Source organism: Gavialis gangeticus, unplaced genomic scaffold (genome assembly GCF_001723915.1).
Source record: "Gavialis gangeticus isolate Ggan-Ray unplaced genomic scaffold, GavGan_comp1, whole genome shotgun sequence".
Taxonomy (NCBI): Eukaryota; Metazoa; Chordata; order Crocodylia; family Gavialidae; genus Gavialis; species Gavialis gangeticus.
In genome coordinates, this window is record NW_017729032.1 from 153,927,378 (window position 1) to 153,944,132 (window position 16,755).

General features: G+C 40.9%; 1 protein-coding gene across 2 annotated transcripts in view; it reads left to right on the forward strand.

The window, feature by feature from the left end:
• CNGA3 (cyclic nucleotide gated channel alpha 3) overlaps positions 1-16,755 on the forward strand; it is a 56,563-nt gene that overhangs the window by 5,453 nt on the left and 34,355 nt on the right. Inside the window, exons 2-5 of one of the 2 annotated variants that reach the window (XM_019525607.1) lie at positions 1,540-1,656; positions 5,195-5,374; positions 8,465-8,518; positions 13,769-13,864. In XM_019525607.1, the coding sequence (XP_019381152.1) occupies positions 1,540-1,656; positions 5,195-5,374; positions 8,465-8,518; positions 13,769-13,864 (447 nt within the window). Of the gene's footprint in view, positions 1-1,539; positions 1,657-5,194; positions 5,375-8,464; positions 8,519-13,768; positions 13,865-15,340; positions 15,350-16,755 lie in introns of both variants that reach the window. The other variant, XM_019525606.1, reaches the window with a different exon arrangement.

A 16,755-nucleotide genomic window follows, 5' to 3' on the forward strand; every position in this document is an offset into this window, starting at 1 on the left:
TCTTGTCCTGCAAGGGCCCCACATTTCCTGGGGCCTTCTTTCTTCTCCCTATGTACTTAAAAAAGGACTTCTTGTTGTCCTTAATCCGGGAAGCCAGCCCCTGTTCCATCTCTGCCTTGGCCTTCCTAACCATCCCCCTACATCCCCGAGCAACTGCTGAATAGTCCTCCTTAGTGATGACCCCTCCTTTCCATTGGGAGTAAGCCTCCTTTTTGGCAAGGAGACATTCCTGGATGTTTTTAGTGAGCCATGGAGGCTTATATGCTCTCCTGCCCTGGACTTTCTGAACATCTGAGATTGTGTGCCCATCACTAAGAAGATGTGGAGTTCTTAACCTAGCTGTTCCAAAACAAATGGCCAATGTGGCTGTAGCAAGTGAATAATATGGCCGTTGATTCTGGAACAAGAAATCCTCTGTTTGGAATCATTTGCCTTTGCATACTCATTATATTATCTCCAGCCTTCTTGGACATTCATAGGATCTCTATTTCTCTAAGAGGGATTCTTTTCTCGGCTCTGCATTTCTGCAGCATGGTCATTTCTGTAAAAACTTCTGTCCATTCTTTCCTTTTTTAAAGTAAAACACTTCCCAGACTTATAAGAAAAAAATGACAAGAAAAGCAATAAAATATTAGAGTTGCAATAGTACTTCAGTGTATTTGTATGGGCATGTGTATTTGAATTTACTTTCCAGCATCAAACAGGGTACATGATATCTCTTTGTGTCAGGAAGATAATAAGATGATAGAGGTGAAAAACCTTGTAGTCTCTAATCCAATTTGGAACAAAGTTCTTTTCAGTGCGATAAAATGGTGCCATATTGAGTATAAATTTTTGTAAGTCCTTTTTTGCATTGTGAGTACATCCAAGTTAGTTAGCATACCCCAGCAGTGTTGCCAGTTCTTGCAATCTTACTGTAGGTTTCATTGTATTTAGTGTTTTCCTTAAGGCCTTATTTAATAGACTCTCTGCTTTTGGTATAATAATAGTAAGTTTCTAGGCTTCATGGTCATGGAAGAATGGTTGAAAACATGAATCCTAAACACAATGAGGAGACAAATAAAAAGAACACACAGTTTATTGGATGAAATCTTGGCTCAGTTGAAGTCAATTCTGAATTTTTGGTTGACTTTTAATAAGGCTAGGATTTCACTCATTCTTAACGTTGTGATTTCAAAGACAATCTCATGATTTTAAAAGTCATGGAGTTCAATAGTGTCAAATGGGATGCCATTTGATTGTATACTAGTTACTACAAATTTTGTATTGTGTACTGTTAAGACCATATGTTGGTAGAATCACTTTTTATGCCTGCCTCCATAGATAGCAGAATTTCTATTGATTTCACAGGGTACAGTCCCAGGAAACCAAAATAGCAGGTGTTTCCTGTGTTTACTGTGTGCTTGGCTGAGGTAGTACTTGTGATGGAAAAAGTAGGATTTTTCCCCTAGTGTTTCCTGAGTTGATGCACAGAACTGAATGATTGGCAAAAGCAATGCAGAGCTAAGTAAAATCTTTTAAAACTATTTGCTTTTTCAGGACCCATTCACTGTGTGAGGACACATGTTCAGAATTGCAGAGAGTCATTTCCGTGGAGACAAGAGGCCCGTCAGAATCACGGAGGGGCTCGTTCACAGGCAGGGGAGCAATGGCCAGGTGACTAACTAACCAGTCTCATTTCCAATATTAAGGATAACATGCTTTCAAGAAATTACTGAATATTGCAAGCAAGGGAAAGAAGTTCATCATTTCTGCAAGAAAATGAGTTCAGTCCATCTGAAATGGAGAGGCCCGCAAGAAACCTTAAATGAAACAAAGGTGCTTTGACCTTGATTCTGTACTCATCTGTACTCAGTCAAATTGGAATAAAATCTCTAATGTGCAAGAGCTGGTGATGATGGGGCTCCAGCAGGCTCATCCAAGGAGGAGAAAGGGATTCATCTTGAGATCATCAGCACTGAAAAGAAATTGAATACCAGAGAAAAAGATGAAATGAGGTCAGGCAGTAAGTGCAGGGATAAATAGAAGTTTTTCTCTAGGTTGTTAACTGGTTATAATAGAGTCTGTTGAACACAAAGTGAGGAGTTATTCCCTCTCAGCCTTAATAGCGGTAGATCTTGCACTGGGAATGCAGGGTCTACTGGGTATTTTTAGGATTAAGGTATATATGTGACTCACTTGGAGCCACAGTTAAGAAAGGCTGTCGATTCTGGCTCTGACTCAAATTCAGAAAAGCATCTCAGAACAGCTTCAAGCAAATCCCTGAGATTAAGCATGCTTAAGTGTCACTTACTTAGAGGGGACTTAACAACATGCCTGAAGCTGAACATGTGCTTAAGTGCTTTCTGAATCAAGACCTCTGGGTGTGATTTAGAGAATTTCAGCTGGGGATACAACACTGTATTTGTTTTATGATATAGTTATTAAATATATTAATGATTAAACATCATTTATTTTTAAAAAGACTGATAACATTCAGGAATGTTGATGTAATTTTTAAAATAAAATTTATTTTTCACTATTTTTCATCTTGGACAAGACGATGAACAAAATGATCATTTTCCTTTGTGCTTTTAGTTAGTTTTTTATTTGGGTTCTCATGCAGTAGCAGGCTGTTTGCAATGTATGAAAGCAAATGGCTTGTAGTGGAATGAAAAAAAAATGTACTGGGAATTTCTTTAAGTTTTTAAAACCTGTTCATGTCCTGAACTGATATGATAACATCCTGTTTCAATATTCTAAATTCTAACTAAGGAGAGAACACCCAAATAATCCTTTCATTATATTTGCAAACTGCAAACTGAATTCTGCCCAGACAGGCAGGAAGACACTGGGGTTTAATTTCCTATTTGAAGGGCGCTTGTACACATGATGATGTCACAATGTACACATGATGAAAATTTCCCTTCGTGTGGCTTAATGGCATCACCCATTACACATGTGGGAGTTTTGGGGGTTTTAAATGAGTTTGCATTGTTGCAAACGAAATTAAATCCTAATGTAATTTAGTTTTCAGTTTTGCAACTTTGAACGTTTCAGCCATTAGTCAGCTTGGCCCCCACATGTGGGAGAGGTGGGCAGGCTCTGCAGAAAGGAAGGATTGGGTTCCTCGCTGATTCTGCTTTCAGCAGGCTCCTGCGGCTGGCAAGACACCTGGGGCCACCCAGGAATGGGCTGGCTTGCCCCATGGGCAGCATGGTGAGGTGGCAGGAGGGTGGCTGGATGTGCTGGCAGCTGGAGAAAGAGGTTGATAGGCTGGAGAGGTGAGCTGATAATTAATGGCACAGATTAATGGCCCCCTGGCCATGGGAGAGATGGGCAAGCTCTGCCAGAACAAAAAAAAAAATGGATCAGGCCCTTCACTGCTTTTGTCTTCAGCAGGCACCTGTGGCCTCCAGGACAATAACATATATACAGTGATGGAAAAATCAAATCCACCATTTCAGTTAAACTCACTGTTTCAATTTAGGGGGCACAGAATGCAACCCTAAGGACTAAAACCCCGTCATATGTACAAGTGCCCTTTTTGTCAGTATGGTAAGGCTTGTATCAATTAATCCATGACCTTAGAGAGCCTAGTGAGGAGGATGGCTGTTTTTTTGTAGTGTTGCAATTACTTTCAGTCTTTTAAAACATGGAGGTCTTAGATTATTCATGCAATCCTGACCCCATGGGGAAACAAAAATATAAGATACCCTTCTCTGATTTCTTTCACTCCACATATTACTTCCTTTTTTATTATCGTTTACATCTTAGAGGTAAGAGATTCTGAGGGAGTCTGTCACAAGCTATTTCCTTGAGAATCTGTAATCAAGTGGCAGATATTCCATACAACAGCACTGTAAATTGCTTAAGCACTAGTGTTTTCATCATGGTTATCCTTATGCCAACTGAGCAGATGTAGTGCTAGTTTCCTCTGGGGAAGTCTAAAGAACTTTTCTTGAATATTACAAAGCCTATCAAGGAAGAGATGCTCTGTTCAGCATTTTATTATGCTGTTTGCTCAAGGCAAGTCTGTGTGGCATGCAAATGTACCACCACTGTCCAGATGGAGGTACCATTAGAACACAATACAGAATATTGTTAGATAGACTCTAACCACTGTTAGGCAATTTGACCGCTAGTATTGTTACTTGGATGCATTTCAGAAACAGAGTTCGCTTTTCTGCTTTACCAAGAATAATTATTATCCCTGAAGAGCACCTAGCTCAGGGCGGGAAGAACATAAAGAGAAACATTAAAATACAGCAGTGATAAAACTGTTTTTCTGGTGTTGTGACATTTTTTATTTACTTTATTCTAGTGCTCCATTAGGGTTTAGGACGAGGGATTGTAGTTTATATGCAACAGTCAATTACTGGCTCATAGCAAGGGCCAGTTCTATTATCAGTATTAGTCATTATAATCTATGTACTATGCACTAAACAACTTAGGGAACATGAAGGGAGACACATTGTTTGTGCTGATGAATTTACAGTCAGATAGTAGATGTGACAGAACAAATGAGTCCTCTAAATGGTAGGGGGTGAATATAGAGCCACGGATCTAGACCCATGAATCTATAGCCATGAGGGTCACAAAATAAGTTTGCACAGTTGTTGGCGAAATTCAGCCATAACCCATCCCAGCAACATCTATTGAAGGGGAAGTGCTCTCTTGCCTGGAATTCCCACCACCCATCATTTTACAATCCAGCTCTTCCACAGCCCGTTCTCTTTCATCATCAGGGCATCTTTTGGGTTCATTTTACATGACTACATTTGAGTTCATGATCTCTCATCACAGGAACCCTCACCACACCAAGGTTCCTCCTTATGTCAGAAACTCCTAGCTCTGAAGGCAGATTTAAGTTCTCTCTCTCTTGGCAGCCTGCTTGTTGATTGGCAGTTGCTCTCTGGCTCCCATGCCATACTGGTTGGAGTTGGAGTTCACTAGGTCATGGTAAGAGAAGAGACCTCCTGATCCCTCTACTTTATGGGTCACAACCTTTTAAAGTGGGAGGCTGCCACTTGCAACCTAACCACTATTATAGGCTGTTAATTCTAGTAATGTGATGGGCATCCTGACACTATGAAAACCTTAGCTGGCAATTTGATGCAGCTGTTCTAGCATCTAGTGGTAGCTGTTCTATTCTTGATGTTCCATCTGACATTTTCATCTTGTTCAGAAAGTTTTGCACATACGTTCTTTGCAGGGTGTCTCAGTTCATGATATCTCTGAGATCATGGGCCACAAGGCATTTGCATCATGAAGACCAAAGGCCGGATTCTTTCCTTGAACGTATTCGAGGGCCAGACCTCAAAGAAGTGTCCAGCAGGGAAAGCAACGTTCACTCCAATTTGGGAAACCCTGAGCAGCCAGCTGGACGGAAACGGTAAGATGATATGATTGTATTTTTCTGGGAGAAAAGGGAACTTGGGGTAATTGCCATTTTCTTTGTTTGGAGTATGAAAAGCCTGGGCTTTATTGGAAGATAGAAGATGAGTAGGGTAGCTATTGCTCTTCAGAAACTTTCATGTAAATAAAATCTTTCAACTTCAGGAGAACTGAAGAAAGCATGGAGATTTCTTAATTGTACAAAAGTTACCATTTCCAGTTACAAGAGACCTTGAGAGAATGCATCTTAGGACAAAAACAAATATAGTTCTTACTGAATTGTTTACCCAGGGATTATTATGCTAGGGATTTCATGCATGACTTTCTGTAGGTTACCATTGCTTTGACAGACTTCCTTGGCTAAGCAGCAGAGGGAGGACATGGTGCAATTTAAAAACTCTCTAGGGTTTGTCCTCACTGAGGGAGGCACAAGTCCTACTTTGTAAGCAGTTTTCAGAAGTAGAAACCAAATGCTACATTTCTCTGGCAGTTGGAACAACAAAGAAACTTTTACAAAAGGGTGCCACATGCAGACAAGGTTGTTAATTCGCCTATGGCTGATGATTTCCCACTACTTTTGTCTGGAGTCATTACTAGCCAATGTGCATTCACAATTTAGAAGTGCTCAGGTAAGAATAAATCCAGTGCTTGAATGGAGGCAATGTGCTTTACCAAACCATTGGTATACCGGGTTTTCTCTCCCTTCCCCAAGCAGGGTTGGGGTATAAATATTTAGGCTATCCAATCCTGAGGAAGCATGGAAAAAAGGCAATAGCATGACTATCACTTGAATGATGATACTGAATCCTATTTCATTTTGAATGGTTCCTTCTCCCCCCTCAAAGTACCTGGGCAAGGATTTTGGAAGGGAGGCCTTTGGTTTATGATATTTCTGGTGTAAATGTTGTTCAGACCTTGAACTTTGTTCTCCACTACTTAGGAGGAAAATAATTCTCAAGGGCCACATTGGTCTATGGCCAGCTTATCTGCTCTTGCCGTACTACTTGAAAGCAGTTCCTGATGCAAGCATTTAAGTGTTGTGTGATTCTCAGAGTGACTTCCCAAGACATTCAAGTACCTGGAAGTTCCACAATAAACATTCCTACAAAATTCATTAGCACTTAATTCTACCTACTAGGATTTCAACCACTGACATCATAAATAGGTCCTGGTCTAGAATCAGAAAAATTCTTGACTGCTGACCTGAATTATTAGAAAATGTTCACTCTTTAGCATCATGAGCAAGTTGAGTCTTGTCTTAAACCTGTTTGATTAATTAAAGTAATCAGGGCCTTCAGGAGAACACATCATACATTTCCAGTGGTATTCCACTTTGCCAATGAGCAAAAAATCATGGCATAGGAGTTTAAAGTAACTCAGCATAAAGAATATCCTTAGAATTTGTTCCTTTCCTTTTGACAAAATACTTAGCAGAATTCACAAATTTGTTAGATTTGACAGGACCTTGCCATAAGCATTTCTGCTGTGGTCTCCAACTTGCTGCCACTGGGCTGTTAACCGTGTGCCTTAGCACCCGCACCACCCTGGCTTTGTTTGTTGAAACACAGAGACAAAAATTGACTTTTTAGAGGGCATGTTAGTCTGAAGTGCAGGATCCTTACCCATTTTTGTGGTTACCAAAAGTTGAGCAAGGAGGTGAATTATCAACAAATTTCGTTTGTGCTCTTGTCTGATAATTCAGATCACACTAATTTACAACAGATTTTGCCTCTTCGGTGAACTTACTTTTTATGAGTTTAGTTAGGAACCAATGTATTTCTTTTGCACACCCAGTATATTTGTCAAGGTACACTGCTGCCCGTGTTTTCATATTGACCACCAAATGTTAGACTCCTGACCCAGACATCAGAAAGACAAAAAGTGATTCCGATTCAAAGGTAGTATATCAGGGTCGCATAGTTAAGGTATACCAGTAACATGTGCTTGTGGAGTGATGTAGCACAACCAGCTGCTTCTGACTTCTGTGTATCCATTTCCAGCGGAGTAAACTGAGAGTAGCCTTTGGCATAAGTCCAGAGCAGAGTTTGAACTCACACCTCAGGGGCTGTGTCCAGACAAGCATGGCCGTATGGTATGTGGTGCTGCAAACACATCTGGGGTGCCACATGCTGCACATCTAGATGTTTGCTGTGATGTAAGGGTGTGCTGCCTGTGCGTGTGCTGTTCTGCTTTTTTTGCCCATGGAAAAAAAGGTGGAGCAGCATATGCACAGGCAGGGTGCATTGCTCAAAAGTGGAGCTGGGCCATCCAGAGCTATACTTCAATTGCCGGCCAGGCTCTACATGGCAGAATCATTGCTGCTGCATCCCCAGGACCTCAGGTAAAGCTGCTGTGGCCAGCCCAGTGCTGGCCTCTGCCTCTCTTACCCCACCTGGGGTAACATGCTGCATGCCAAAGCTCATGTGGCATGGGCATTCCCTGGGGACAAGTAACTGTGGCCCAAGGTGCACCGCCGCTGCTTGTCCCTGGGGAACCAAATGTCCACATTCATCTGGATGCACCCAGGAAGTGCAATGAGACACCTTAACCACTTAACCAGTTTGTCAGCATACCCTTAAAGCTGTGTGAGTGGACAAGGTTGTCCCCATACTAACATTCACTTATATATTAATACAAGAAAGCCTGATTCTGCTCCACTATAGCAGCTCCCAATCATAGTGAGGCTATGAAGCATTAAACTGTCAATAAGCATTCCTGCTAATCTGTCCCTCAGTTTTGGTGTTGCTTCTTTGAATAAGACTTGAAAGCCTTGAGAACAACTTATAATAGCAGCCAAGAGGGCGAACTGCTATAAATAGGGGCATCCATGCTGTCAAGCATTAGTGTGCCTGAGAGTAGACTAAAGTGCTTCAGACATTTGACATGGTCACAAACGTGTACGTTCAGCATGTGATTAAGGGGAACTGGTGTCCTGAATAGTTGTGTAAAGGGGCTTACTGATGCAGCCCTCCTAATCTTTTCAGAGTATGTGATGGACTAGTTATTCAATCTATTCAATAAGCACATGCACAAAAAATCTATGGCTTTTGTACTCTCCCTTTGCTGTGTTTTATTTAACATGCTGCAGTCACTGGTCCTTGGCCAGATATAATGTCAACTACAGCAACAACACCAATGAAGAGTAAGTACATCACTGCTTACTTAGTGCAACTTACCTCATTCTGATGCAGTAGCTCCTTATCTTCTTCCCTGTCTGTGCTAGTGACAACTGTAGTTATACAATCCTGCTTACCTCTTCCCATGCATCTTCCTGATATGTAGCTTAATAGTAAAGAAAGATCTGGTGTTGTAGAAAGGAGAAACATCCTTGTGTCTTCAATAAATTCTTATTGTCCTAAACCAAAGGGCAACTTCTCTCATTCTTCCACGGGTCAATTTGGGTGAATCACTGCCTAGTTCTCAATTTCTCATGTTCAGCTGGCTGATTTTGTAGCATCGATAATGGATTTTCATACTGAAATTGATATAAGAAATGTGTTTATATTCATTTTAAAGTATGATCCTTTTTCTTAACAGGTATTTTCATGTTAGATGTTTAGCTTGTCATCTATACTTACAAGGTGATTTTGAGCAAATTTGACAGAAATGCTAGCACTGCTTATTGTAACTCAAGGCTGGATGCCTTTCTAAATTACATACTTTGGCTCATTTACGAATTGTTGAGCTAGATGAAGCAATTATTATGTGAAATGATATGACCTGCATCATACAGGAGATCTGTCAGAAATGGTCATACCAGGATCTTCTGATCTTGAAATCTACAGAAGTGGCAGTGAATTAGAGCATTTAAAGTTTCTGGGACTTCTTCCAAGTAACATCTTGAAAATGTAAAGAACTCTAGTCACTTGAAATCACTCCACACTAATCCTGACTCTTGCTCTCCACTTCTGGGAAAGCTACATCTGAACAGCAGAAGGAAGCTGCTGATTTGTTTCCACCACAATGGTGGTCCAAGTCTTTCATTTCTCTCCTGGTAAAAAATTATGAGAACCAAAAATAATTTTTTGATCTTTTCAAACTATTTTGGAAACATCCAAAAGTTTTCCCCCAAACAATTAATGGATGAGAAACTCACTGTGTATTTAAAATGACAGTCCAATAGAAACATGTTTCCACTTCAGAGAAAGGGAAATGCTGGAATTTGAATGATGCAGTCAGTAATTCAGATAAAATATCTTTATTAAATCCAAAGGCCAATAGCAGTCGAACTGTCAATTTGGATGCATTCTCTAAAATACTTTAGTAAAATGCTAACAATACATTAGATAGCAACGTTACAATATGTATTAATGACTGCACCACACAGTGATTATAGCTTCAAGCATTTAATCAGAATACTTACAACTGGGCTGGTGAGGGAGAGTCCAGCTGTCCCATGTTGGCTGGCTCCAGCAGATGAACTTACACTAGCAAATAATTCATCTTCCCTGCCTCTCTTATTCCCCTAGATTTCTCATTTCATCACCATCCTCTGGGTTATAAAAGCTGGTCAGAACTTGTCCAAACTTCCATACAGACTTATCTGGTCATTCCCAATACACAAAACTTTCTTACTTTCTTTATACATTCTTGGTGGGTCTCCCTCGACCTCCTGAAGTCCACCTCCTTGAAATCTCTTAGGCCTACCAATCTCTTTCCTGTTGTCCACCCGACTTTACTCCTACATTAGCCCACCTATGGCTCATCACACTTTATCCTGCATTTTGACACTGTGTGTGTGTGTGTGTTGTGCATGCCTGTGTGAGTGTGTACATTTGTGTCTTTCAAATCACAGACTTGTGAAATTGTCATGCTTGCACCCATTATGATAGAACATCCCAATGCCTGTTGCATAATTACAATATATTTCATAATCCCTACAGGAAAGAATTTCTGATCTCTCTTGAATTGATGTTATAGATATTCTGTGTTTGTGACTCCTACTGTTGTAAAAATAAATGCACTACTACACGGCTGAAAACAGACAATATTTTAGGCTAGCCCCATAGAAAAACAGAGCAAAAAGACTGAAGCATGATTTCCAGTTCAGGTGGAAAGACTGAGAGATAGCATCTCCAGAGTTTTATCCTATTTCTGACAATGGCTCAGGCTGTGGATTTTAGCAAGTCATTCAGCCTCTTGGTGCTTTAGTTTTTCAAAATGGAGACAGCTGGTATTGTGAAGATTAGCTTGCTGATTTGTAAAGCAGTTAAAAGGTAAGGAATGCCATATAAAGTCTATGTGTCTTTACAATTCTGCAGTCATATTTTACAGTGGTAGAGGCAGACAGGTCTTGTTCAGCCCAAGGGGACATCTTCTGCAGGAGAAACTGAATATCACATATCCATTTTTTTTATAATCAAAGAAACAAACAGACACATTTTTTCAAGTGATGATCTGAATGCTGTTATTCAACAAAGCCAGCGAGGAAATAAGCTGCAGGTATCGTTAGTTATACATATAGAAGGAACTTTATCCAGTGCTGAAACAATAGGAATCAGTCCTTCAAGTCTTTGCCTGGAGGTGCTGCATTTGGTCTCAGGATTGAGGGGGGCTATGACCACCTTTTCTCTGAGTGTTCCCCATTGGTCAGTCTTCAGGACCGTGATAATATTGTTATAATGGGGAGAGGAACAGAGCAGTGTCAGGAATAAATAAATAAATGGAAAATTCTTGCCCGCGCTGCAAACCTGGAGTGAATGGAGAAGGTCAGTAGCAAATCCTAGTGCCAAAGAAAATGAAACCCACCATCAGATGCTGAGTGGAATTTTTGTCTTGTCAATTTAAAACAGAAATAGCTTTTACTAGAAAGGTAGAGTTGTCAAAACACCCTGTCCATGGTTCAGTGGTGTTGAAGCATTTTGATTGCTTAACCACGTCAAATGCATCTTCCCTGCGTAATCAGGCTCATGTGCGTACAGAGCACTGCTGTTTTAAAAAAAGACACATTTTTCCATAGTTCTGCAACCACCCTGGGGAGCCCAACATTTTGAGTATCATGAAGCAGTCCTTTAATGCTAACAGTGGTTGTGAATTGGTTTCACAGCATGCACTGAGTGTAGTGACTTGCTGTCAGAGTAGGTAATATGACATTTTAGAGTGTTTCTAAACAGCGTGGAGCTTTGTGGGAATGGCAGATTTGAATTTAAAATGCAATCAAAGGGGTCCAGGACGCTAATAGCAGAGAAAATACATTTGTGAATAGCATCCTCTATAATTGCGTGGAAGCCAGCGTTGGTAAGGGAAACAGTGTGAAAAATCTTGTTTAATTGACTTGATATGTCAATAGGAATTGATGAGCTCAGTCAGTCAGCACATTTTTGCTCTTCTAATTGTGGTCCCAGGCTAGTAGGATTTTTCCTAGTCCTTACTGCAGTTCCACTGATTGAGTTGAGGAAACTCAAGTCTAGTTTGGTCAATGTTTCAGTAACCCTGCAGAGAACGCACACAGGAATGGCTTTAGGATCCTGCCTTCTCCCTGTGAGTAAAGTTGGGTTTGTTCCAGACTACGCTGTATTGCTGCATCACGACTAATTGCCATAATGGCCATAGCAGAAGCGCTTATGTTGCGGCCCTATCAGATTGTAACAAATCTGTGAATTCTCCTAAATACCTGTCATCAACCACCTCAGACAGGGCACAAGAAGAAGAACAACAACAGCAACAACTGACAGTGGGAGAAGTGCAGCATCAAGCCTTGTGTTTCTTTTCAGTAGGAAATAGGTACCTTCAGGCAACTGCATTCATTTTAAAAGTGGTGAAAACATTTTCCACGCTGTCCTCCTCCCCCTTAAAGTGCTCCCTCCCTAAAATGAGCAAGCACATCTGAGCCCATGGCACTTCTCCATGATGTGCCTGCTGGCTCAGCTTCCATAAGCAAGTGTCTTCTACATGTCTGTTGGGGCTGATTCTGCTCCTGTGTACTCCAGCTGGTGTGTTTGCATTCACTGGAACTGATTTGCTTCCAATTTACACTGCTGCAAAAGGAGAATCAGACCTACCTAACCCATGCAGTTCTGAGTGGAGCAGACAACAACCATGTAAAGAAATGCTGTGCCTGTTATTCAAACTACAGCTGGCAGGTAGAGCTTTAGATCTGTGAGCGAGTGAATCACTTGCATTCAAGTGTCAGGGATATTCATGATCTCAACTGGAGGATGGAGACACTGCCTCCTTCGGGGGAAAAAAACTCTTGAAAAAATTGTACATAAAGATTCAAGGCCAGATTCTCTTCTGGTGTGAATGCAGATAGTTCCATTCATTTATATGCGCTATGACCATTAACCCTAGCAGGGAATTTGACCCTACATTTTAACAAGGGCTAATTTCTAAGCAAAAAAAAAAAGAATCACTGCTACTCAAAAAATTTCTAAACTTACGTGGGGAGTTGAAGCAAATCACCCTGAATTTAAAAACAAATCACTTAAATTTAATAGAAAATGAGATCCACATGCACATCAGAGGCTGCTTTTTCTGTACAGGGCTGAATAACAGCTCTAGGAAACTGAGCTCTGGGAAAGTGTATATGTGGATCTTAATTTTGAAGTTTGGTTCTGTTGCTGATCTTTGACACACTGGAATGTAGGAAATGCAAAAAGGTGATGGGCAAAAAGAGTCAGCTGAGGTTGAATGTCACATATTTATTTACTTATTAATACAATTTATAGAATAGTTAATAAATATGGGAGAAAATCCTGAGCCTATTGAAGTCAATGCCAGAACTCATGTTAATTTCAGTTGGGGAGTAGGGGTCACCTGCAATGTTCAGATTCTGAATAAACCTACAGTGCCGAATATAGAGTACAAGTTTGTTCCACGTTTTTGGCCTACTTTGTTTAAATGTGTTGTCTCTGATTCTCCTCATCCACTGGTATAAATCAGGAGTAACTTAAATGAAGCTAGTTTAGTGTAGAACAAGTATGAGAGGATACTCAGATTCTTTATTAGCACTACAGCGTCAAACAGGCTGTTTAGAGCTTGGATATATACAAGGCCAAGAAAATTATAGGACTTTCAAGCCACTGCAAGTACTAATGCCATGAAACAGATTTTTGATTGCCTGAATTTTGAAGTATGGAGCACACTGGAATGTTTAATTCAAACAGGCCTTTTATACAGACTTGCTAGTAGGTTGCTGAAGCAAGGAGGAATCTTGCACAGAATCAGCCAGCTGGTTACATGATTTAATAATGTGTTTCTGTTCATTCGGCAGCCTAGAACCTGTAACACATGCCCTAGTTAAACCAAATGAGGGAATGGTTCACTTGAGAAGCCCTGGTTGATCAAGACAAAAATCCCAGGCCACTAGCTTCTTAATCCCCACCTCAGATTTCATATATTGGCCCAGCTGGGGAACTGCAAATGTTGCTAAATATTACACTGTGTTACACAGCAAGAAGGAAGATGATAAAGATGTTAAGGAGGAGAAGAAAGAGGAAAAGAAGGAGGAAAAGAAAGATGACAAAAAAGATGATAAGAAAAAAGAAGAGTAAGTATGAATAGTGTGTAGTGATAAACTACACCCCTCCCCGCCACTGCAGAACACCAGCCTCAGAAAGAAAGGGGATATTTGATTAACTGAACTGACTGTTTAAGCGCTCGTCTTTTTTACCAGGTTCTTTCAGTACAGCTATCTTCTTTGCAGGTCGGTGCAGGCTTGGTCATAGCAGGATTCAGGGCAGAAGAATCAGGATCTTTATTAGGCAAAACCCCAAATCATTATATTTGGGCAAATATAGACCAGTTAAATGTCTGGAGTTTTTCAGTATTTACACTGGGATGAGCAGGATCAACCATATTCACCTCACCATAGTTGTGACATGAAGCACACAATGCAGTGCATTTGGTCCTCAAAGTTGAGTAAGGAGATGATTGCTCCTAGCTGAATAGCTTATAAAACCTGCATCCATTAGAGTCTACTTCAATTCAATGCCTTGTAAAAAAGAATGACACCAAGCACCATGAGGTCCTGGTCTGTAGTAGGAGGAATCTTAGGCACTAAATAATGTAAATGGTAAATAACAACAGCAAGAGGTGTAAAGAAATGAGTGTCATGAGTGAACACAATGTGTAAGAGTTGTATGATGATTAGTGCCTAACAAATGTGTGTAAAGCATGTGGCAGGTGCTATTTAGATGTAGCATCTCTAGTAAAAACTCTGTTTTTAGATGGATTCTGCCCAATCCTGGCATATAATCTTTTTTCTTATTCAAAGCTTTATGTGATTTGAAAGTGTTTGTTCTGGAGGAATGCAAAACTCCAGAACTCTTGGTTCAGAGATGATACCTGTTATTAGACCAACTACAAAATCGCAAGAAAAATATCTTTTTCTGCAAGCTTTTGGCATCCTTCCTCAGGCTCAGGGAAAATTAAAGATGGTAAAAAGTCCCCATAAGTAGGAAATAAACTTCATTTTTCACAGAGGAAACTGAAGGTGGATGTCTGTTCCTCTGGGTTCCTCTGTGCTGGAGGATGCTCTTTCAGCCTCAAGCGGTGCGTGGTGGGGCCTTTTTCATAAACAGTCTGAAACAAAAAAGTAAAGAAGAATGGGAGTAATGTATTTGAAATAATTGTTTTTGTAAATAGAAGGCCATAGCTCTTTGACAACAATTTTGTTGTGGCTCTTATAAGACATGGATAAACCCACTGCTGGTAAGAAAGGTAGATTTCAATTTTAAGTGGGAAGCTTCTACTACGACTATGTACATTTGAAGTTTTACCATTATTTCACCTCTACATGTACATACAGGTATGTTTGTGAACCTAAAGTTGCAGTGTCACATGCCTATACATAATCATTTCCAAGAGTACATATTTTCACTTAAGTGCATTATAACTTTCCAGCCAATCCGACTCCTTTTTCTCACATCCTTTTTTCTTACTTTAAGAATAGTTGCACTAAAATTAATAGAGCTATTCAGGGTGCAGGCAGACATTGCCTTTTTACGGTGGCACAAGTTGTGAGCAAACAGACGTGCCTGCCCCTTGTGCTCCATTTGCTCAAATATGTTTGCGTGGCCAAACAGTTTTGATGCCTTAAGGGGAAGGACATCTGTTTGCTTATTTGCTTATTGTACACCCTGGAAATTCCTCTTCAGGGGATTGCTAGGGCATGCATTTCATGCTGCTATGCCCTGACCCAACAGGGGATTCCCAGGGTGTGAGTTTCATTACTTTGTCACTGATTTTAGTCAACATAGGATCAAGATCTTGGTCCTTAACTAGAATAAGTTATACTGTTATAAAATAAGTTATACTAAAGAAATACTGTCCAAAATGTCACCATAGTAGTATGAGAGTGCTGGTGACAGGTGGTGGGAGAGAAGCTGATGGAAAAAGAATTTAGGATCTCACAGAGAATTGGAAAACTCCTTTTGTTTTATGGGCATCTCATTCACATATTTATAATCAGAGATCCTGGTTTTCTCTGATTTAAAAAAATCCCCAATTTTCAGTTAAAAAAGTAACCTGAAACTCCCATTTTTCTGTGATTTAAATGAAACACCACTAATATATGTGTGTGTGTATATATTAGGCTGGTGCGAGTCAGCAGTGATCCGATCCGGCTTTGGATCTGGCTGCTTCAGATGGCCGCGATCTGATCCGGAGCTCCGGACTGGGTTTCCGCCTCGATTCGGCCGAAGCGGCTCCAAAGCTTCGGAGCCGCCTCAGAGATCCAGCGATAGGGTATAGTGGGGAATCAATGAAATATCTATAACTTTGTTGTTTTTTGCCCAATTTGGATGAAACATGCAGGAATGGTAGCCTCTGCTGAAAGTATGAAACCTGCCAAGTTTCAAGAAGATCAGTGCAGGGCTTTGGGGGGAATTGGCACCCCAAATTCTTGAAAGCTGAACTCATGTCACGGCTGTGTGTTACACTACAGGGGGGTCAAAACTACTGGGATGGTAGCTCTTGCTGAGGCCACAAAGCCTGCCAAGTTTCAAGGAGATCGGTGCAGGGGTTTGGGGGGAACTGCGCCTCAAGCTGCAGACAAGCAAAACTCGTGACATGGGTGACACTGTGTGTGTTAAGGTCCAGCAGGGTGACAGCTGCAGGGATGGTGGCCCCTGCTGTGGCCATGATGCCTGCCAGCTGTCGAGGAGATCGGTGCAGGGGGAGTTTGGGGCCCTGCACCCCTAGCTGCTGACAGGCAAAACTCCTGCCAAGACTGTGTCTGTCTTGGGGCAGTTTATTGTCTGTATTAATTCTTTCCTCTCCTTAGCCTGGTTTTGTAGGTGCTGATTGATGCCCGTTAAGTCGTTATGTAGTAGCTAGGGGCTGTGTATTGACCTGGTCCCCGAGTCCCTGGTCCCTGAGTGAATCATGATTGATTGGTAACTGGTAACACAGCAGCTCAGCAGCCAGGCCTGCAGCAGT